The following is a 24570-nucleotide window of genomic DNA, read 5'->3' on the forward strand; positions in this document are numbered from 1 at the left end:
TCAGGATCAGATCTTCACTTTTCTACAAATAGTTGAAAAATTATGGGAATATAACAAAGATCTGTATTTAAGTTTTTTTGATCTAGAAACTTCTTCCTAGACAAGGTGCCTAGGAAGAAGCTATTCAATACGCTACAATTATATGGTGTCAATAGGGCATTATATCAAACAATATTTAGTCTTTATTTGAGTTGTAAGTCAGCAGTTAGAATTGAAGGAAGTACAGGAAGATGGTTTAATGTTAAATCTGGTGTGAGACAAGGATGTACATTATCCCCTCTGTTATTCATTATCTATATGGATCACGTTATGAAGGAAAGTGGACATTAACATCTCCAAAATCAGAATTGGAGATGTTAATGTCAGCTCTTTGCTTTATGCAAATGATGTTATACTTCTAAATAAATCTGCTACAAGTCTGCAAGATTCCCTGACTAAATTGAATAACTGTTGAAATAGATATGGTATGAAGGTCAGCAAAAAAAAGACGAAGATAATGCATATAGACAGAATCATTAATGTTTACTGCATTGTGAATGGAGAACCTGTGGAACAAGTAAAACATTTCAGCTACTTAGGCACGATTTTTAGTGAAGATGGTAAATTAAATATGGAAAAGACAAAAGAATCAACAAAGCTGGTATGGTAAGAAATCGATTGAATAAATTCATATAGAATAAGAGAGAAATTTGTCAGAACACTAAATTAGCTGTATACAAGACAGTGTTCAAACCAGCTTCAACTTATGGATCTGAGAGCTGGGTCAGAAGTAAAACACTTGACCAAAGACTAGATACTGCAGATATGAGAATCCTGAGAAAGATTAGAGGCGTGAACAGATGGCATCAATGGCAATATTATATTAAAAATGAGGATATTTGGAAAGAACTTGACATTGTCAGCATTCAGGAATGTGTTAGCAGAGCTAATCTCAGGTTGTGTGGTCACTTAAACAGAATGGGCAAGGAAAGATTAACCTAATAAGTGTTCTCTGTCTGGTTGGCAGAAAAACGACCTAGAGGAAGACCAAGATATAGGTGGATTGATATGGTACAAAATGCCTTAGACGATAGAAATATAAGATCTGATAATGTTGCAGTCTTGACAAGTAACAGGCTGATTTGGAGGAAAATTGTAGGAAACATGAAAGTAGATGAACAGAAAACAGCAGTAACAAAGTTTGAACATGAAACCTCAGTTGTAATTAAAGCCTCCTTGGAACTATTCTGTCCTGTTTCCACTTCCTTGACACTCGACCAGTTCAGAAATTTAAATGAAAGTCTGGTTAGAGACACTACCACCTCTCATGTACTACTGTCCCAAATGGAAAAGCTAATATCTCATCCAATCCCGTGGCTGTATTTACACTGAGATTTCTTAATATCCTAAACACCTAAGTTCATCATATCTAGTCTGATCTCAATCCATACCACAGAAATCATTGCATTATCTCTGCCTGGATGATATACACTTGCAGGAGGTTGCTCGACATGTGGAAATTTCAGTCAAGAAAGGGTTTATGTAGGACTACAAAGCTGGCAATGGTGACAGACTTAGGAGACAACTTGGAGTGCTGCCACTGCATAAGAAACTACGTGGAATGAATATTATTAGTGAATGGGAAGCAATCAAGGATTGTTTGAGTGCAGCACTATAAGAGTGAATACCTAGGATCAGAAGGATGAATCAAGTAGGGATTAAGTGGATGAGTAGCAATATAAAGCAGGAACTGCAAAAAAAAAAAAAAAAGCATTACGGGAGGAATAAAAACAAAAAGATGATCATCATGCTCATGAGCAATATAAAGCACAAGCTAGAAGGGTAATTAATATAGTAAGGAAGGCTAAATCAGATTTTGAGAGAAAATTAGATAAACGTTGGAGTCTTGACAAGTAACAGACTGATTTGGAAGAAAATTGTAGATAGGAAGTTAATAGTTATGTAAATTTTTCATGTAGTTCTATCATATTCTGTACAGCCTTTGAGGGTAACATGGCAGGAATTTGATGATGATGGTCATGATTAGATAAACAAGCCAAAGTAAATCTAAAAGAGTTTTTTCACTTGCAAGTGAGAGAAAGAATGATTATGGAAAGATAACTTTACTCAGTGCTGATGGTAGGAAAGTAACAGAAGCAGAAGAAATAATTCAGTTACTAAGTAATTACTTTGCAAGGGTATATCATCCAGGTGACAGCTTTGCAGTTACTGATGTGAGATTGAGGTAGATGAACTGGAGGTACTCAGTTTATCAAAAAGTATCAATGTAAATACAGCAGTGGATGATATGACCGCTCATGTGCTATGAGAATGTGCAAGTGAACTGGCAGTGCCTCAGACGAAGCTGTTTAATCTAAGTCTCAGCTCTGGCAAAGTTCCAAGGGAGTGGAAAGAAGATAAGATAGTTCCATTACATAAAGGCAGCTTCCAAGACAGAACTTGCAAATTACAGACCAGTTAGTATTCTGGAGTGGTGGTTCAAGTATTGGAAAAGTTGGTTAAAGAAAAACTCAGAAATGGGTGGCTAAGAACATGATGGGGACAGCATGGATTTGTAGGAGGTAGGTCATGCCTCGGTAATTTATTCACATATTATAATAAGGTAACAACGGAACTGGATAAAGGAAATGGCTACACTGCTGGAGTTTGCAAAGTCATCTGACAAAATACTACATATGTTGGAGCAAATGGGAATAGATGTGTGGCTGGTGGGATGGATGGATGAGTGACTGATGGACAGATATAAGAGGGCATATACGGTACAGTGAAATCAAGGCAAATGAGGGCAACTAGTGGAGTGCCCCCAAGACTTTGTACTGCCTGTTAATTTGTATATGCCCTCTTATATCTGTCCATCAGTCACTCATCCATCCATCCCACCAGCCACACATCTATTCCCATTTGCTCCAACATATGTAATAGTTTTTCCATGTAGTATTTTGTCAGATGACTTTGCAAACTCCAGCAGTGTAGCCATTTCCTTTATCCAGTTCCGTTGTTACCTTATTATAATATGTGAATAAATTACCGAGGCAGGACCTACCTTCTACAAATCCATGCTGTCCCCATCATGTTCTTAGCCACCCATTTCTGAGTTTTTCTTTAACCAACTTTTCCAATACTTGAACCACCACTCCAGAATACTAACTGGTCTGTAATTTGCAAGTTCTGTCTTGGAAGCTGCCTTTATGTAATGGAACTATCTTATCTTCTTTCCACTCCCTTGGAACTTTGCCAGAGCTGAGACTTAGATTAAACAGCTTCGTCTGAGGCACTGCCAGTTCACTTGCACATTCTCATAGCACATGAGCGGTCATATCATCCACTGCTGTATTTACATTGATACTTTTTGATATACTGAGTACCTCCAGTTCATCTACCTCAATCTCACATCAGTAACTGCAAAGCTGCCACCTGGATGATATACCCTTGCAAAGTAATTACTTAGTAACTGAATTATTTCTTCTGCTTCTGTTACTTTCCTACCATCAGCACTGAGTAAAGTTATCTTTCCATAATCATTCTTTCTCTCACTTGCAAGTGAAAAAACTCTTTTAGATTTACTTTGGCTTGTTTATCTAATCATGATCATCATCATCAAATTCCTGCCATGTTACCCTCAAAGGCTGTACAGGATATGATAGTACTACATGAAAAATTTACATAACTACTAACTTCCTATCTACAATTTTCTTCCAAATCAGTCTGTTACTTGTCAAGACTCCAACGTTTATCTAATTTTCTCTCAAAATCTGATTTAGCCTTCCTTACTATATTAATTACCCTTCTAGCTTGTGCTTTATATTGCTCATGAGCATGATGATCATCTTTTTGTTTTTATTCCTCCCGTAATGCTTTTTTTTTTTTTTTTTTGCAGTTCCTGCTTTATATTGCTACTCATCCACTTAATCCCTACTTGATTCATCCTTCTGATCCTAGGTATTCACTCTTATAGTGCTGCACTCAAACAATCCTTGATTGCTTCCCATTCACTAATAATATTCATTCCACGTAGTTTCTTATGCAGTGGCAGCACTCCAAGTTGTCTCCTAAGTCTGTCACCATTGCCAGCTTTGTAGTCCTACATAAACCCTTTCTTGACTGAAATTTCCACATGTCGAGCAACCTCCTGCAAGTGTATATCATCCAGGCAGAGATAATGCAAATGATTTCTGTGGTATGGATTGAGATCAGACTAGATATGATGAACTTAGGTGTTTAGGATATTAAGAAATCTCAGTGTAAATACAGCCACGGGATTGGATGAGATATTAGCTTTTCCATTTGGGACAGTAGTACATGAGAGGTGGTAGTGTCTCTAACCAGACTTTCATTTAAATTTCTGAACTGGTCGAGTGTCAAGGAAGTGGAAACAGGACAGAATAGTTCCAAGGAGGCTTTAATTACAACTGAGGTTTCATGTTCAAACTTTGTTACTGCTGTTTTCTGTTCATCTACTTTCATGAAGTAAAACTTCAGTTTTTATTTAATCTTAGTTGTTTAATTGTTAAATTTTCAGTGCACGTTCTGTATTTCAATTCTGTTTACATTTCCTCAAATTACTATGCAGTCATTAGGTTGATTGTGGTTGTTTTATATGGTTTTAGATTACTTCAGGTGTTCCTCTAGAAACTTAGGTTTACATACTGACCAGACAACATGCATTCAGGTTTAGTGGATCAAAACAGTAGAATGAAAGAATTAAACACAGGTTTAATGGTTTCAATTTTCCGTCTTAGTCACAGAAGGTATCATTTGGGATACAATTTGAGAATTGCAATGATGCTGATCTGGTTGGCTGAGTGGCTAGCAAATGCGGTCTCCAACGAACAGGTCCAAATCCTGTATGAATATAGATATTTGTGATTGTCTTTAAATGGGAGATCAATTTCATCGCACAGCGTGGTACCACCTTATCGAATGCCTGAAGTGGTGCTTAAAAAAGTTACGTTTGGTCTAGAGCAGTGTTTCCCAAATGGTGGGTCACGACCCGGCACCGTGTCATGAACGATAAATGCCGGGTCGCCTAACAAAACTCTTGAAAGCCTAGGTGTTTCATTTTTGGATTTTCTTTTTTTCACGAAACTCTAAAATACAAGTAAATAGCGTTTAATCAGGACTAATAAATAAATAATTTAATTAATAGAGACGAAAAATACACTCCGTCCACGTTGCCATTTCATGGTCTCTTTGTTCGCAGTAAAGTAGCTCAACTAATGGCGAGGCTGTGTGGCGGCAATCGTGCTACAGCCAAATCGTTTGGCGGTCTGGTGTTTTTTTTACTTGCCTGCCACATACTCCCTCTGCTTGTTCAGTTTGAGTTAAGCATCAAGAGAGCGCTTTTTTTTTTTTTTTTGTATTTACTGATTACGTGTACCTTGCCTGGTGGGTTTGGCTGAACAACCATAATTATTATATTCTTTCTAAATAGTTTATTTTATTCTTTCTTCATCTTGCTTGCCATTACCCATTTAACGATGGATAAGTGGGTAATAAAACAACAAACAAACAATGTGCTATTACAAACTCTTCGATTAGCACCAATGAACATTCGAGTGACGTGCAGTTGGCACGAGTCCTGAGAACAGCACTAATAAACAAACGGTTGCACGATGTATTGTCTACTACTCTTACAAAAAAAGAAGATGTACTGGACCCGACAGTATTCTGAGGATTACATACAATTCGGTTTCATCAAGGGTGCTGATGACAAACCATTATGTGTTATTTGTTCTGCGGCACTTTCAAACAAGTCCACGAGACCTTCAAAGTTGAAGTGACATTTGGAATGGAAACATCCGAACTGCAGTAATAAGCCAATAGATTTCTTTATAAATAAAAAGAGAGAACTGATAGCTACCAAGAAGACTATGTCTTCGAATTTTTTGCAGGGAGCTCAGTCTTTAAACCTTGTAATGGCTTCTTATAAAATATCAAACTTAATTGCTGAAACTGGTTATCCTCACACAGTTGCTGAGAAATTAATAGTTCCAGCAATGAAAATGTTAGCATCTCAAATATGTGATAAAAAACAAGAGCCAAGTAAATATGCTGATGCTATCAAATAACACAGTGGAGCATAGAATCGTGGAGATGGCAGATAATATCGAAGAAACTGTTATAGGTCACTTAAAAGAGTGCAATATTTTTTCCTTGCAAGTCGATGAAAGTACAGACACATCGGACAATGCCAATTTAATGTGTTTTGTGAGATACGATTGTGACGCAGTTTACATCAATGAAAAGGGCATTGAATGGAAAAAATGTGTGGGAGAGTAGCAATGGAGCTCGCGCAATGGCAGGTGCACATACTGGACTTTTTCCGAAGATCAAAGCCATAGCACCAGACTGTGTATAGGTGCATTGTAGTATTCACAGAGAAGCATTGGCTGTCTAAAGAATGCCATTGTTTTAAATGCAACTATGCAAGAGTGTGTACAATTTATAAACTTTATAAAATCTCATCCATTGAATTCAAGAATATTCTCTGCGTTGTGCAAAGAAATGGGGAGTGAACATGAACATCTTCTTTTACACTGTGAGGTGCAATGGCTGTCAAGAGGGAATGTTTTAAGAAGACCTATTGAAATGAAGGATGAAGTTTTAATCTTCTTAGACCAACATCCCCCAATGGCTAGGGATGTAATATTTGAATTCAAAGACAGTTTTCATGATGTCAATTGGTTAATCAAGGTTGCCTACCTTTGTGACATTTTTGATGTTTTGAATAATTTAAATGTCAGATTTAAATTTAATTATGTATTTAAATTTCAATTTAAAGTGCAAGAGTAGGTGGAAGATGTAACAAAAAAACTCAATTTGTGGTCCCGTCGTGTGGAAGCAGGGAATTACAAATCTTTTACAAAGCTAACAGAATTACAAAAAGAGTATAATATGAGTTCCATGCCAGATGAGATTTCAGCTGTTATCAAGGAATATGCTAGGACTGCAGACAAGTATGAAGGAATATCCCCCCCCCCCCAATCAACAGCAACAAAGCATGGATATGGAACCCTTTTACAGTGAATGCAGAATCTGAGACCGAATTGCGAATTCAGATATGGAATCTATAATTGAACTGTCGTGTGATACGGCACTCAAAGACATCTTCAACACAATACCACTGATGGATTTTTGGCTGTCTTGCCATCAGGAGTACCCGGTTTTAGCAGAAAAAGTGATAAAATTTCTAATGCCTTTTGTCACAACCCATAAGTGTGAAACAGGCTTTTCAACACCGGTTTTTCTAAAAAATGAATATATTTTGGAAGAGTGCTTAAGGGTCAAAGCTGTATAACTGAGAGGAGACTTCTACATAGCCTTTAAAGGAATGCGGAGAACCGATCAGGGTTTCTGACCTAATGTCCAATCCTCACCTTCTCGTGGTGCACTCTGTTGGGTATCTTCATCTATTTGGATACTGAACGAACGAGAATGGGCTGGCAATTTGGGATTTAGCCAACCAAATTGTATTCTTATTGGTTAAATTAAAATAAAAAATGATGGTACAACATGACAAAATTTCATGGTGGCTGGGGCGTCGCCCGGTTAAACAAGGCCTCCGTTGTTTTTGCCAGGGAACAAGGGCGAACAGCGAAAAGTCAGCTACTGGAACAAATCTGAAAACATACCCCAACTCAACATCACCAGAGTTAAAGATCGGTACTATCAACGTAAGAAGCCTGAATGGTAAAGAAATGTAGCTAGCTGAGGAATTAGATAAGTATCATATCGACATAATAGGGGTGACTGAAACAAAAAAGACCAAAACTGGTGAGATCTTTCTGAGCAATAAATAAAAAATGTTATATTCAGGCAATAACAATCAAGGAAAAGAAGGAGTAGCCATAGTATTCAACACAAAATACGAGGCTAATCTTCTTGAATGGCAGTCAATCTCAAGTAGAGTAATGTGGGCAGATATGAGAATGGGGAACTGGACAATGAGACTTATTTGTGCCTGTGGTCCCACAGAAAGTTCTACTAAGGTAGAAGTGGAGGAATTTTTTGAGGCATTAGAGAATACAACTGACACAATGAAAAAGGAAAAGTTGGTTCTTGTTGGGGATCTAAATAGCAGAGTAGGAAATCACTGTCAGACATACAAAAATATTTTGGGAAAATTTGGAGAAAAGAGCAAAGCTAATAATAATGGCAAATATCTGTTGGATTTCTGCTCAGGACATGGACTGGTTATTACTAACACCATGTTACAACATAAAAATGTGCACAAATTCACATGGAGAGAAGAGGCTAGGAATAAGAAAAGTTGATAGTGATGTTTTCTTTATTGTTGATAGTGATGTTTTTTCCCTGGTGTAGAACACCAGAGTGTACAGAGGATTTGAAATTGGAAGTGATCACTATTTAGTCTTGAGCAGGATAAAATTGAACTTCATAATGAAAATAATAACATGTAAGAAAGTTTTAAAGCGAATAAAAGTTGAGCAGCTCTCAGATGTGAACTGTAGACTAAAATACACAAAGATTATTGAAGAAAAATGAAAGAGTTTGAGAACAGGGATCAAACCTTGGAGATTCAGTGGCAAACTCTGAAGAAAACATTGATTTATTCTGCCAGAGAGGCATGTGGTGAGGTTGTCTGCAAGAATAAAAAAATCAGAACTCCCCAGTGGACACAGGAAGTTAAAGAAGCAGTGAAGGAAATGAAGAAAGCATAGCAAAAGTTCCTGTCAAATAAGTCAGCTTGTGCTCTTAGAGAATATAGAGACAAATGCAAGAATGCTAAACACTGTCTGAAACTAGCCTAGCAAAAGTCATGGGAAGACTTTGGCAAGAATATAGAAAATAAATATCAAGAAGGTGGCAAAATATTCTGGAGGTTGTTGAAGAAGCTTAGGAATGGAGGAAAGAGTGCTGTAAAAGGAGTTAGAGATGATAAAGGTGACATGAAAATGGCAGAAAAAAAAATCCTTGAGGAATGGAGTAATTACTTTGAAAAACTGCTAAATGAAACAAGCAGGGATGACAGCCTAGTGGTAAAAAACACTGACCAGGCATGTAGTCAGGAATACATATTCATACTTGAAGTAGAAAAAGCCATCAAAGGCTTGAAGTGTGGAAAGGCAGCAGGAGTAGATGATATTCGACCAGAAATGCTGAAGTATGGTGGTATAAGAGTCTTACAGTGGCTGCACTGCATAGTTCAGAAAGCCTGGACAGAGGGACGATTTCCCGATGATTGGAGTAGAGCTCTCATAGTACCCATGTATAAAAATGGAAATAAAACTGAATGTGAGAATTACAGAGGTATTTCCCTACTGAGTGTTCCTGGTAAGATCTATGCAAGTATACTTGAGAAACGGTTGAGAAGAATTGTGGAAGAAAAGCATGTTGAAGAACAAGCTGGATTCAGGCCAAATAGAGGCTGTCAGGATCAGATCTTCACTTTTCTGCAAATAGTTGAAAAATTATGGGAATATAACAAAGATCTGTATTTAAGTTTTGTCGATCTAGAAACGGCACATGATAAGGTGCCTAGGAAGAAGCTATTCAATACGCTACAATTATATGGTGTCAATGGGGCATTATATCAAGCAGTACTTAGTCTTTATTTGAGTTGTAAGTCAGCAGTTAGAATTGAAGGAAGTACAGGAAGATGGTTTAATGTTAAATCTGGTGTGAGACAAGGATGTTCACTATCCCCTCTCTTATTCATTATCTATATGGATCACATTATGAAGGAAAGTGGTATTAAACATGATATCAAAATTGGAGATGTTAATGTCAGCTCTTTGCTTAATGCGGATGATGTTATACTTCTAAATAAATCTGCTACAAGTCTGCAAGATTCTCTGACTAAATTGAATAGCTGTTCTAATAGATATGGTATGAAGGTCAGCAATAAAAAGACAAAGACAATGAAAATAGGCAGAATCATTGAAAATGTCAAGTGTTGTGAATGGAGAACCTGTGGAACAAGTAAAACATTTCAGCTACGTAGGCACGATTTTTACTGAAGATGGTAAATTAAATATAGAAATAGACAACAGAATCAGCAAAGCTGGTATGGTAGGAAGTCAAATGAATAAATTCTTATGGAATAAAAGAGAAATTAGTCGGAACACTAAATTAGCTGTATACAAGACAGTGTTCAAACCAGTTTTAACTTATGGATCCGAGAGCTGGGTCAGAAGTAAAACACTTGACCAAAGACTAGAGACTGCAGATATGAGAGTCCTGAGAAAGATTATATGCGTGAACAGATGGCATCAATGGCAATATCATATTAAAAACGAGGTTATTAGGAAAGAACTTGACATTGTCAGTATCCAGGAATGCGTTAGCAGAGTTAATCTTAGGTGGTATGGTCACTTAAACAGAATGGGCGGGAAAATTTAGCAAAACAAGTGTTCTCTGCCAGGTTGGCAGCAAAACGACCCAGGGGAAGACCAAGATATAGGTGGATTGATACAGTACAAAGTGCCTTAGACGATAGAAATATAAGATCTGATAAGGTTGGAGTCTTGACAAGTAACAGACTGATTTGGAGGAAAATTGTAGATAGGAAGTTAGTAATGATGTAATTTTTTTCATGTAGTACTATCATATCCTGTACACTCCTTGAGGGTACATGGCAGGAATTTGATGATGATGATAATAAATATAGAAACCAATTGGAAGTTGAACCAGATTTAAGAATAAAGTTATCATCTTTTCCTCCAAACTTGAAGTTTCTAGTTAACAAACAACAGCATCACACTTCTCATTAATAAATTACTTGACTTTAGTTTAATTTCTTTAAATTTTTGTCAGAGTAAATGCTTCTTTATTATAATAATTAATGAAAACTCTATGGACATTCAAATCTGTTTTATTTTACCTATTGGCCATAAAAATTTTAGTGGGTTAAGAAGATGAAGTATTAAAATAACTGGGCCACAGAAAAAAAATTTGGGAAACCTTTGTCTAGAGAGAACAGTTTCTGGATTATGGTAAAAAATACAAAAAATATTATATAAAAATTAATAGAAATAGAAAAATAATTAGCTCACACAGTACTCTAGGTTTACAACCTATCATGGGCAGGAATCACATGAGGAAAAAAAAAAAATTAAAATACAAAAACAAGTAGAAATACTAGACTATAAGCCTCACCTAAGAGGGATGTCTGTGAGTGCTGCTAGAGCAGCTTTGGTTATTGGGCAAGTCTTAGAATTATGTCTTAAATCTGGGCAGTTTCACACAGCCGTGTTTGTTGATATTTGGCTAGTTTTTAAATCTACTTCTGATTCAGAAAAGAAAGAAAAAGCCCTTATGTTTGTATTTGCTGTAGTGAAACATATTAGTTTTTTTTTTTTTTTACCCATCTGATTCTTTTAATACAGAAATCACAATGTTTTTCCCCTCCTGGAAACTTAGGTTTTCATCCTGAAAAACAAGCCAACTGTCCAGAAGAACACACAGTTTACAGATGCAGTACACTTGCCTCATAGCCTTAGTTGCTTCAGCAGTAAATCCAAAGCAATCAGCCTTCCAACAATTGGATTCATTGCATGATTAGTTGGACCTGACAGTTCATAATGGCAGCAGATAATTTCTTGTGTTCTTCAAGACATGTTGGCAGATCTTCCAAGTCAACCATAATTGGACAGGTGGAAAAAATAAGGAACCTTGTATATGACCAAAACTGAGAGGATGGGGGAAGGGAATGATCTTTAGGAGAGTAGATAAAGGTAGATAGCTGCAAAATGGGTTTAAAAACAGTCCTGAGATTATGTTTCTTTATAGTCCTAACTATTTTTTCTTAGTTGCCTGTGTAGCTCAGTGGATGTGGCGTTTGCATACCACTGCGCTTGGCCGCACGAAGGAAGTCTAGGTTTCGAGTCTAGTCGGCGACTAGAGGAAATTTTTCTAAGCCTTTTTTCGACCGGTTCCCGAGTTAGTCGATCTCTGGCACGGGCAAGCAGGTTTTTCCTCCCGGAAACTCGGGTTTTTCGTCCTGTAAACGCAAGAAAATCGACCGTAGAACCCACATTATTTCAGACATTAAATATATTATGTTACGGTTAGGGACCACGAGATGGCGGTACATTTGAGCCGTCTCTCTTCACTGCGTACCGCTTAATTAGTGATAGCCTTGGGCCATCTGTCTCTGGTTGGGTACCAGTGGAGATTGAACTGCCCACTCAGTCTCCAAAAGTTCGATAGGGCTAAATGGCCTCGCCTACTCCCGTATATACGGGAATAAAAAGACGTTAGCTGATTTTTTTTTTTTTTTTTCTATTTTTTCTTTGTGGGGAGTGCTGTTTTCCCTCCTCAGTACCCAAGCCTAAATGCATAACCAAAGAAAATATGTAATGGACAGACATAATGTACCTCCCTTTCCAGCCTTCATTTCTTTGTGTGATTCTAATCAGTCATAATACTAGTTTCAGATACTTATTTTGATATATAATTTTAATCTCTGCATCTGTAATAGTCAAGCAGGGCCAGTTTTATCATTAGGCAAACCTAGGCAATCACCTAGGGGTGCTACGACTTCGGGGCTTATGTTTGTGTGAGTATGACAAAATATATATATAGAGAGAGACAATGTATAGGGGTGCCTAAATTTTCTTTTCCTAGGGGCATCAGATACTCTCGGACTGGCCCTGTAGTCAATGTTTCTTTACTTTCACTGTTGATGTCAGTGAAAAATATTTGTTTCTAATAATTATTTAAATTTGTTCCTTAGTGTTCTCTTTGCTGGTTGGTGCTTTTGGATGGAAAGTTTCAGCTTTTCTTTCCTTCTTTCTTCTCTCTTTGTATCCTGGATGGAATTCAGTTTCCATCTTACTTCTGAGGCAAAGGTAAGTTAGCTGGTCTTATATACAGGTGGCAAGAATTTCTTCCCATAAACTTTTTCACTCTTGAAAAATAGATATATTAGCCAGAGAACCTGCTCATTTATGAAGGTACTCTCTGGACATAGATTATAGAGATAACAGGCAGATTGTAACTATAAGAGACCAGTTGTAGATAAGGCTTAATCTCCTAACTGGCCAAAGTAGATCAAATACTAGAATCACCTAATCATTTTCAAGGATAAAAACATAACTAGCTTTCTGTCTTTTATTTGTACTTCCTGTTCTGTTGATAATTCCTTAATCACAGTTGAGAAGAGTCCTTAATTATGTATGTGTTAAATTTCTTTGTGTTTCTTGCATGCAGCTTTGAGTGCAAGTAAAATGGCAGTGAAACTAAGACAGCAATGAAAGATGAATGAAAGATTATGAGATATCATTGAATGTAAGTGATAGTGGACAAAAGATCATGGATGTCTACCAGAGTAAGTGGAATTGATGGTATGGCTGAGTGCTTGAACGGTAACAGTAAGATAGCAGGCAAAAATGACAAGTTAGTGATGTTGATTGGTAAGACAGCGTATGTAGATGGTAGCAAGTTAGCAACCATTCTACAAGGCTTTGATCAGGTTGCATATGAATTACCATTACCATATTTGATTGCCAGGTTTTTAAAAGGATGATGAGATGTTGGAGAGGGTTCAGAGACGATTGTAAGTTGGTTTCTGGTCTGTGGAACATGAGATCAGATTGAGAGAAAGATCAAATTGCAGAACCTAATAGATAGGAGGAGGAGACATGATCAAGATGTATAAACTGGTCAGGGGTAATTATCAGATTAATGTGGATAAGATTTTTCATAGAATATCTGGAGACAAGAGAAGAATGAGAGGCTATTCCTGTAAGCTGTATAAGTGGGTGTGATCAAGGGGGTGTGGAGTAGATTTTTTGCATGGAGAGTGGTGGGTGATTGGAATGCTTTGCCTGAGAGTGTGGTGAGCACAGGGACATCAAGGTATGATGAGCTGTGCATGTGAGAGTGGGACCTCCCACAATGAGACTTGACTCCATGGTGGTCTGTTGATGTTAATAATAATAATAATGAATTAACTGCAGTGGAGCAACCTTTGGGTCCACTTCACTTTAATACTTTTTATGGGGAATTTCATATATCAGAACTTGTCTTTCAGTATTATAACATTTAGTTTTATATTTTATTTGTTTTGTTCACAAGTAATGCAAAATCAAATACACTTATGAAAATAAAATAAATTACATCTATTTTGAAATATGACATCAGACCAAAGACAGCATTAAATTTATTTACTGCTGGTCCATTTTTTATTCTTGAAATGAAAGCAGTGCTATTGAACAAGATATTTTATTGGGATCCTTTCTTTGAGGCTTACACGGTGATCAGAATACATTTTGGAAAATTATGGAGACAACTACCATGTTTGAGTAAAACTTTAGTTTACTAATAATTGTTGTAATGGTTGGTCAGTAACTTTAGCAAACCATGTAGATTGTAGTGCAGCTTGTTTCTCTGTATATAGTATATATGCTCCAGAAGATGACATTGATATAAAGGTCGAAACATCGAGTGTGGATTTTAGTTTATATTAAACTAAAGTTTTACTCAAACACAGTAGTTCATCATCATCATCAAATTCCTGCCATGTACCCTCAAGGGGTGTACAGGATATGATAGTATTACATGAAAAAAATTACATCATTATTAATTTCCTATCTACAATTTTCCTCCAAATCAGTCTGTTACTTGTCAAGACTCCAACATTATCAGATCTTATATTTCTATCGTCTAAAGCATTTTGTGCTGTATCAATCCACCTATATCTTGGTCTTCCTCTAGGTCGTTTTGCTGCCAACCTGGCAGAGAACACTTGTTTTGCTAATCTTTCCTCGCCCATTCTATTTAAGTGACCATACCACCTAAGATTAGCTCTGCTAACGCATTCCTGGATGCTGACAATGTCAAGTTCTTTCCTAATATCCTCGTTTTTAATATGATATTGCCATTGATGCCATCTGTTCATGCCTATAATCTTTCTCAGGACTCTCATATGTGTGGTCTCTAGTCTTTGGTCAAGTGTTTTACTTCTGACCCAGCTCTCAGATCCATAAGTTAAAACTGGTTTGAACACTGTCTTGTACACAGCTAATTTAGTGTTCCGACTGATTTTTCTCGTATTCCATATGAATTTATTCAATTGACTTCCCACCATACCAGCTTTGCTGATTCTGTTGTCTATTTCTATATTTAATTTACCATCTTCAGTAAAAATCGTGCCTAAATAGCTGAAATGTTTTACTTGTTCCACAGGTTCTCCATTCACAACACAGTTGACATTTTCAATGATTCTGTCTATTTTCATTGTCTTTGTCTTTTTATTGCTGACCTTCATACCATATCTATTACAACAGCTATTCAATTTAGTCAGAGAATCTTGCAGACTTGTAGCAGATTTATTTAGAAGTATAACATCATCTGCATAAAGCAAAGAGCTGACATTAACATCTCTAATTTTGATATCCTGTTTAATACCACTTTCCTTCATAATGTGATCCATATAGATAATGAATAACAGAGGGGATAATGTACATCCTTGTCTCACACCAGATTTAACATTAAACCATCTTCCTGTACTTCCTTCAATTCTAACTGCTGACTTACAACTCAAATAAAGACTAAGTATTGCTTGATATAATGCCCCATTGACACCATATAACTGAAGCGTATTGAATAGCTTCTCTCTTGGCACCTTGTCATATGCCTTTTCCAGATCGACAAAACTTAAATACAGATCTTTGTTATATTCCCATGCTTTCTCGACTATTTGTCGTAAAGTGAAGATCTGATCCTGACAGCCTCTATTTGGCCTGAATTCAGCTTGTTCTTCACCAAGCTTTTCTTCCACAATTGTTCTCAACCGTTTCTCAAGTATACTTGCATAGATCTTACCAGGAACACTCAGTAGGGAAATACCTCTATAATTCTCACATGCAGTTTTATTTCCCTTTTTATATATGGGTACTATGAGAACTCTACTCCAATCATCGGGAATTCGTCCCTCTGTCCAGGCTTTCTGAACTATGCAGTGGCTGCACTGCATAGTTCAGAAGTATGGTGGTATAAGACTCTTATACCACCATACTTCAACATTTCTGGTCGAATATCATCTACTCCTGCTGCCTTTCCACATTTCAAGCCTTTGATGGCTACTTCTAGTATGGATATGTATTCCTGACTGCATGCCTGGTCAGTGTTTTTTACCACTGTGCTGTCATCACTGCTTGTTTCATTTAGCAGTTTTTCAAAGTAATTACTCCATACTTCAAGGATTTCTTTTTCTCCCGTTTTCATGTCACCTTTATCATCTCTAATTCCTTTTACAGCACTCTTTCCTCCATTCTTAAGCTTCTTCAACAACCTCCAGAATATTTTGCCACCTTCTTGATATTTATTTTCTATATTCTTGCCAAAGTCCTCCCATGACTTTTGTTTAGTTAGTTTTAGACAGTGTTTAGCATTCTTGCATTTGTCTCTATATTCTCTAAGAGCACAAGCTGACTTATTTGACAGGAACTTTTGCTATGCTTTCTTCTTTTCCTTCACTGCCTCTTTTACTTCCTGTGTCCACCAGGGAGTTCTGATTTTTTTATCCTTACAGATAACCTCACCACATGCCTCTCTGCAGAATCAATCAATGTTTTCTTCAGAGTTTGCCACTGAATCTCCAAGGTTTCATCCCTGTTCTCAAACTCTTTCATTTTTTCTTCAATAATCTTTGTGTATTTTAGCCTACAGTTCACAAGAGCTGCTCAACTTTTATTCGCTTTAAAACTTTCTTACATGTTATTCTTTTCAATATGAAATTCAATTTTATCCTGCTCAAGACTAAATAGTGATCACTTCCAATTTCAAATCCTCTGTACACTCTGTTGTCCTGCACCAGGGAGAAAACATCACTATCAACAATAACATAGTCAATGAGACTTTTCTTATTCCTAGCCTCTTCTATCCATGTGAATTTGTGCACATTTTTATGTTGGAACATGGTGTTAGTAATAACCAGTCCATGTCCTGAGCAGAAATCCAACAGATATTCGCTATTATTATTAGCTTTGCTCTTTTCTCCAAATTTTCCCAAAATATTTTTGTATGTCTCACAATCATTTCCTACTCTGCTATTTAGATCCCCAACAAGGACCAACTTTTCCTTTTTCATTGTGTCAGTTGCTTTTTCTAAAGCCTCAAAAAATTCCTCCACCTCCACTTCTACCTTAGTAGAACCTTCTGTGGGACCATAGGCACAAATAAGTCTCATTGTCCAGTTCCCCATTCTCAGATTTGTCCACATTACTCTACTTGAGATTGACTGCCATTCAAGAAGATTAGCCTCTTATTTTGTGTTGAATACTATGGCTACTCCTTCTTTTCCTTGATTGTCATTGCCTGAATATAACATTTTGTATTTATTGCTCAGAAAGATCTCACCAGTTTTGGTCTTTTTTGTTTTAGTCAGCCCTATTATGTCGATCTGGTACTTATCTAATTCCTCAGCTAGCTCCATTTCTTTGCCATTCAGGCTTCTTACGTTGATAGTACCGATCTTTAACTCTGGTGATGTTGAGTTGGGGTTTATTTTCAGATTTGTTCCAGTAGCTGACTTTTCGCTGTTCGCCCTGGTTCCCTGGCAAAAACAACGGCGGCCTTGTTTAACCGGGTGACGCCCCAGCCGGCATGAAATTTTGTCATGTTGTACCATCATTCTATATTTTGGTTTAACCAATAAGAATACAATTTGGTCGGCTAAATCCCAAATTGCCAGCCCCTCCTCGTCCGTTCAGTATCCAAGTAGATACCCAACAGGGTGCACCACGAGAAGGTGAGGATTGGACATTAGGTCAGAAGCGCTGGTCGGTTCTCCGCATTCCTTTAAAGGCTATGTGGAGGTCTCCTCTCAGTTATACAGCTTTGACCCTTAAGCACCCTAACACAGTAGTTGTCTCCATAATTTTCAAAATGTATATTTTATTAAGATTTTTCATATTACTTAAAATACTGCAGAAATTATTTTCACATTACAGTCATGCCCCGACTTACGCGAATCCGGAGTTACGAGGTTTCTTATATGTACGTATTCTCGTCCCGCTTCACGCCTCACCACTAATCGTATCTTTCAGGCACTGGCCGCATTCGCCAGTGTCGCACATGCTGTGAACAAGCACTGACGTGTTTCTCGCGGTCTCCATTCATACACGATTTTTATAGTCTACAAACCTTGCGTTTGTTTAATGTTATGTTCTTGATAAAAATTTTATCACATAAAAAATAATAATGTCATCCAAAAGAAATAAGTCCGATTCTTCTACAGCTAGCAAGAAAAGAAAAGCATTGACTTTGGAAACAAAACTCAACATTATTAAGGATTTTGAAGACAATGAAAATTTGTGAGTAGCAAAGTTCGATCTACAGGAATCCACAGTACGAACAATCATAAAAGAAAAGTTTACAGATTTTGGAGGACATAGATTCTAACGAGGAACGAATTGTAGCCACAAGGTAATAAAGAAATCATTAGCTTGCTATGAAGAAATTTTGCATGACAAGAAAAAGACATTATGCCATCAGATGAATCTATTAGATTTTATGAAACCATCGACATCGAAATAACTTTCTTTTTTTTATGTACGGAAAACTACAATTGTGATTATATTTCTTAAAAAAAATAGGTGTTTTTGTAAACTTTTGGTCCCAATTAACTATGTTTGTATATATAAATTACATGCAAAATTATACCCCGAGTTACACAAATTCGACTTACGTGCTTTTTATTGGTCCCACCTACTGCGTAACTTCAGGGTTTTACTGTATTTTTAAATGCTTGTATTGAAAATTATTATGTTAATGAATAACATGACTTATCAAATAACATTTATTGAAATAAATATGGTTTGAACATTTTTTCCCTTTCCTTGTAAAATGCCAATATGTGGCAGAATTCTAGTATTGTCATTATGCTTATAGTCTTAGATAAATTGTTGTCATTTTTATGGGTAACAGATGATGTAAAATTGCATTACTCTTTCAAATTTTGAGAATGCTTTTTTTTTTTTTTTTCCTTGTTGCTATTCAGTAATATTTCAGAAGAACGTCTCTTTTGCCAGCATCTTAAAATTGCTATGCATGAACATTTATTTTTTGGAGGGATGCTTATTTCAGTAATAGTAGTCAATGCCTAATCATTGTAAATGCATATGGTAAAAAAACTAATACATATAGAAATTGATTCAAAATTTATGCTCATTTTGAAAAAATCCAATTGCATCCCACTCTCTTCTCAACAGGAATTGAATTAAAGTAACTACTATTTGTATAATTTTCTACTAGTTTAAAAATTTTCACACAGAATATTTCACATTTGTGCATCCAAAATCCATTACTTGATTTTATAATTTTCAAGGAAAGAAATAGTAATACTTTGTTTTGTCTGAAACAGGTGCTTCTAAAACTGGACTATTTATTTGCTAATTGTTCCAGCCACCTATCTTAGAAGTGCTAGCTGATAATCCTTTCTGTTCTAGCACTAGGCTGAAAGCTAATTGAGATCACCCACCACTACAGAAAATGGAAAAAAAAAAAAAGAAAGAGCACATCCCAGAAATTACACTAAAGGATCCCAACCAGTAATTATATCAGAAATTTTGTATTTCGTTTTCATCCTTTTGATTGATTAGCAGATATTCTAAACAGAAATGCTTACATTTCTTTTGTAAGCTGATACAATATTTTTGTCAGGCTTAATTTACCTAATCAACCCCATGGCCACATGAGTTCTTCATTCACAATAACCACAGTTTTACTTATCAAAATTTATAAATTTTTTTGATCATATATCTATAAATTTTAGTGTAAAACAGTAGTAAAAAAGTATAGCTACTTCAAAAATACCACATGATATCAAAACTAGCAGTAAATGTATTTCATTTCAAATATACATTATTTTCTTTTTCATGGAATGTGACCTTTTCAGAATTCAATTTTGTTCACAATGTTCTTTTATTTAAAAAAAAAAGTGCACAAGATTATTGTCTTGCAACATTTGCCAGGTGAATATCAAAAATAACTATCTGAATGACAAATCATAATGATGTTGCTTTAGTTGCATGTCATACAGACATCTTACCTTAGCTGATACATAATTTTTTTTCATAACTGTTTATATCAGTTCATAATGTGTGATTCTGGGGAATGAGTATTTGAGATAACATTTATAAGAGTATTTGCAGATAACATTATAAATTATTATAAATGTCATGGCGTGAAAGGATTTATATTTTGTTTTCTGTAAAGAAAATCACTGAAATGGAGAAACTATGAGAATGTTATGAAGTGATTTCTGACTAGGATTATAAACAATAAATAAAATCTAATTTAGAATCAGCAGTAAACTTTTAACATTCAGTCATGCAATTAAGAAAAGGGTTCTTTAAGAAAATAGTCATCAGAGTGTAATTGAGCATAATTAACTACAATAAAACTTGATTCTGCATTGCTTTACCAGACTGATATAATATTTATGTGCAGTAAATGATTGCATCCATTTTGCATTCATTATCCATCAATGAATTTTTTGCTCCCAAAGATTAAAAAAAAAACTACAATAATATGGAAAGTTCTTTTATTTTGTCCTGCCATTAACAACAAACTATAATTATGTGGTAATAGGTCTAGAAATATGAAAATATATTGCATAACTTAATATCCATATTTAAAATTACAACTACCTACACACTGTAGGGAATTGTGCATTTTTTGCTTTCAGTACTATCTGGTATCTGAGATGCAGCTGTAAACATAAGTTAATCAATTATCTCCATTAAGAGGTATGCTAATCCTTCACACTGAGGAGAGCACTTATGTGAAGGATTAGCATACCACTTAATGGAGATAATTGATAGCTTGCACAAAATTCTTCATCAGTAAAGAGAATTAATATATAAAGTTAGAAACTGATGCGATGCTTCTATATTTATCTCAGTAAAGAGGAGTTAAGTTCTGACAGCTACACAGTGTGCAGTTATTGTTTCCTGTACAGCACTGCTGTTATGTTGTAGCCCATTGAACTGCTATCTCAACTGTAAATAAGCTTGTTATTTATGGTTGGTAGGTGAGGCTTCCGCTTCCCCATGAAGCATCCAGAAAACAGTTTGTATATAGTGCACCTTTTTAATGTGATTATTTTGAATAATTTTTGTACTTATTTGTGATATATTCATATATAGAAGATCTAAAATTTAGATGTATATTTTATATCTTATGTAAATTCTTAGGTTTGGGATTTATGGGCGAGGATAATAATTGGACTGCTCATCAAGATAGTTTCAATTCTTTATTGTCAAGTTTAAATGAGAAGCATTGCGATTCAGTTGAGTCTATAAATAATCCAGGATCTGCTGTACAATTAAAAAATTTTGAACAACAGTCTAAAGCTATAAAGAGAATCGTTCAGTAAGTTGTATGATTTTCGACTTTGTTTATTAACTTACATGTTCATATTGCTTATTATTAGTACTAATGGTTAGTATTTAAAAAAAAAATTACATTTTTTTTTATTTTTGTATTTGCATCTTTTACTGTTTATCAGATTCAAAATTAAATTAATATATATATATATACACACAGCAATCCCTCGATTAGTGCACCCCCGATTAGTGCGTCATTTTTTTTCGATGCCCAAATTCGATTAGTGCGCCTATATACATCTTAAAAATAAATGTTATAGATTTTAAAAATTTTCGATCTATACATTTTTTATGGCTAACTATTTTAAAAAATCACTCACCAGGATGAAATAATTTAGTTACTGATTTGAAACATTTTACAAAGTTATTTTTTAATGGCATACTACACTGTTTCCATGTACACTGTGTTCCAAATTTACTGCCAAAATTTATGTCGTCTGCTTTACATAGCATTTTGCTGATCATATCTTGTGCAATTGTTTTCCTTACTTTTTTTTTATTTCCCTAACCTTTAATCATATGTAAAAGAATTAGTGAGCAAAAAATAGAAGTGTGAAAATGATTCGAGAAGTAATCTGATTGGAAAAAAAACTTGAAATAATAAAGAAAAGTGAACAAGGCGAGTCCAGAGCAAGAACACAAAGATAGGACAAGAACACAAAAATGGGTGAATCAACTGCTGAATACAAAGAGAAAGGTAAAAGTAAGGCTGCTTCAAGTTCATCATGCATGCACTCGAAATCAAAGTATTATAATAATTGAATTAGAGACTTAAGTATAAAGAGCTAATAAACTTCATTTCGGCAATGAAAACATTACTTAAATTAAGGGGATATTAAATCCCACATAGTTTTAAAACCGAATAAGAAACTCAAAGATTGGAATCAGAGAGTTTCTTGCCGAATATAGTAAACTATAAAGTATCGGCGATCACTTAGCGTGAGCTAATGCAAGTGACCCTATGTAAGTAGTACAATACCGGATGACTCGTTGCAAAGATGGGGAAAGTTCAGATCGCTATTCTTAGGTATTTTCCATAATGTAAAAACACATTTCCTAGGAAATGTATGCTGTTATTACATTATGGAGTGAGGTCACTACCCAGACCAGTTTCAGCCTTTTTTGAGGCTTCATCAGTGAGTAGCTAGACCTAATACCAAAGTGTATAGCGAAAAGAACTTATATACTCTGCGATACGAGTTTCCAAACAGGTGCAACCATTAAGTTACTTAAGTATAAAGAGCTAATATAAGCTTCATTTCGGCAATGAAAACATTGAATTAGAGAGACTTCTTTTTACGTGGATCGAAGATTGTAACCAAAAACGAATCCCGCTAAACACTAGCCTTATTAAATCAAAAGCATTGTCTCTTTGTAACCTGGAAAGAAAGGGCTATCAAATGGAAAAGAAGAAGAATTCCAAGTTAGTGCTGGGAATTGATCTATTTCAAAAAGAGAAATAGCCTACTTAATGTTAAAATGACAGGCGAAGCTGCAAGTGCAGATAAGGAGATATCCAGAGATTTTGAAGAAAATTGTGTAAGAAGGGGACTGTTGTGATCAACAAATATTTAATGTCAATGAAACCGGCCTTTTTTTGGAAGCGAATGCCTTCCAAGACTTTTCTGGCTAAATCAGAGAAATCTCAGCCTGGTTATAAAGTTGCAAAGTTGAATGAAATTACTGCTAGCAATATGTGAGCCGTTTAGCACAATCTTCCACATTGTGCAAATGATTTTAGAGGCTTTTCAAGTGGATATAAGTTAATTAAATCTCATTCTGAGAAGTTGAGTGATTCCGACCTGCTAAATTTAGATACACAGCTGGAAGATCCTGAAGAATATGAAGAAAATTTAATCACTGACAAGCCCAAAGAGGTTTCACAGAAACAATTTGAAAATAGTTTTCGTACAATCGAAGTTTTTAAGAAGCAATACTTAGAGACTGACCCTGGTGGAGAGAACCAGTAAAATTTGCAGAAGAGGCAATAGGGCCATACTATCAGTTGTATGAAAAAAAGAAACAGAACCTGCCAAACAATGTTAGCTCAATTTTTGTTAAGAAACAGAATAATAAATTTATATTCTGAATATGTTTTATTGTCTTTTAGCTTCATGGTTTTCCTTTAATAGGCCCTGAGACATACCCTAATTCTTTTATAAAAAAAATCAAGGGTCAAAAAAGAAATCTGAGGAACGAATAAACTATGGGAAAATGTATAATTTCCTATGGGAAAATTATACATTTTCTCATAGGTTATTATATTCGATTAGTGCATTTTCGATTAATGCGCCTGTTTTAAAGAACGCATTAGGTGCATTAATCGAGGGATTGCTGTATTAATTTATATATTCAGTATGGTGCAAAAAAAAAAAGCAGTACTGAATAACTACAATGATATATGTTTTTAAAACCATATATCAATGATATATATATGGTTTTATTAACAAAAAAAAAATGTTTACATGATATGTAAATCCACAACTATCAGTGGAATCTTGGTCAAATAAAGTATAAACGATGGTAGATTATGTGCTCGAAATGGGCACCTTGTCTTTCAAGACAGTTTTTGTAGTGCATGTGAAGGTTTTCTACCATCTTTGGGAATAAGGGTTGAGACATCTGCTGACTTATTGTGTAATTTTATCCTTTAACTCATCAAGGTTTGAAGGTGGGTCACGGTGGAATATCAGTTTCTTCAACATACCCAAAACGAAGACATCAAGTGGTGTGAAATTAGGAGAACGTGAAGAGTACAGGAATTCTGTGAACCTCAAAATGAGCCTCCTTGCAAAGTGTCTGATAAATGGGCTCTAGAACCATGTGATGTATGACAGATTTCTCCATCCTGTTGGAATACCTGTGCATGAAATGGAATGTTTTTTTCATGACACATCCTATGCAAATATGGGTGAATGGAACCAACACGTTCTCGATATAGCATTCACTATTCAAGGTCAAGGTTTCACCACCCTCTTCAATGACGTAGGGCCCAATTATGCTGTGGCTGGAAACCACACACTGTGTGATGACAAATTCAAATCTCAAGAAACATGTAGGTTCAACTGTTTTCATGATCGCTGTAATGTTATGGATCTTCATTAGACATTGGTCAGCACATGTGCATGGATTCCTGCTGTGCAGCATAATCCATTGCTAATTATACACTGACTCACTTCAATGACATACAAAAAGGGACCCATCTCCTTAAGAA

The 24570-nt window shown here is 35.6% G+C and overlaps 1 protein-coding gene across 1 annotated transcript in view; it reads left to right on the top strand.

The window, feature by feature from the left end:
* The window catches only part of LOC150108755 (uncharacterized), a 112893-nt gene that overhangs the window by 31866 nt on the left and 56457 nt on the right, over positions 1-24570 (top strand). Inside the window, exon 3 of the mRNA XM_090416213.1 lies at positions 21165-21342. Within this exon, the coding sequence (XP_090272339.1) occupies positions 21165-21342 (178 nt within the window). The remainder of the gene's footprint in view (positions 1-21164; positions 21343-24570) is intronic.

Source organism: Typopeltis vanoorti, chromosome 3 (assembly GCF_054136105.1).
Source record: "Typopeltis vanoorti isolate ZY-2024b chromosome 3, IOZ_Tvanoo_1.0, whole genome shotgun sequence".
Lineage (NCBI taxonomy): Eukaryota > Metazoa > Arthropoda > Arachnida > Uropygi > Thelyphonidae > Typopeltis > Typopeltis vanoorti.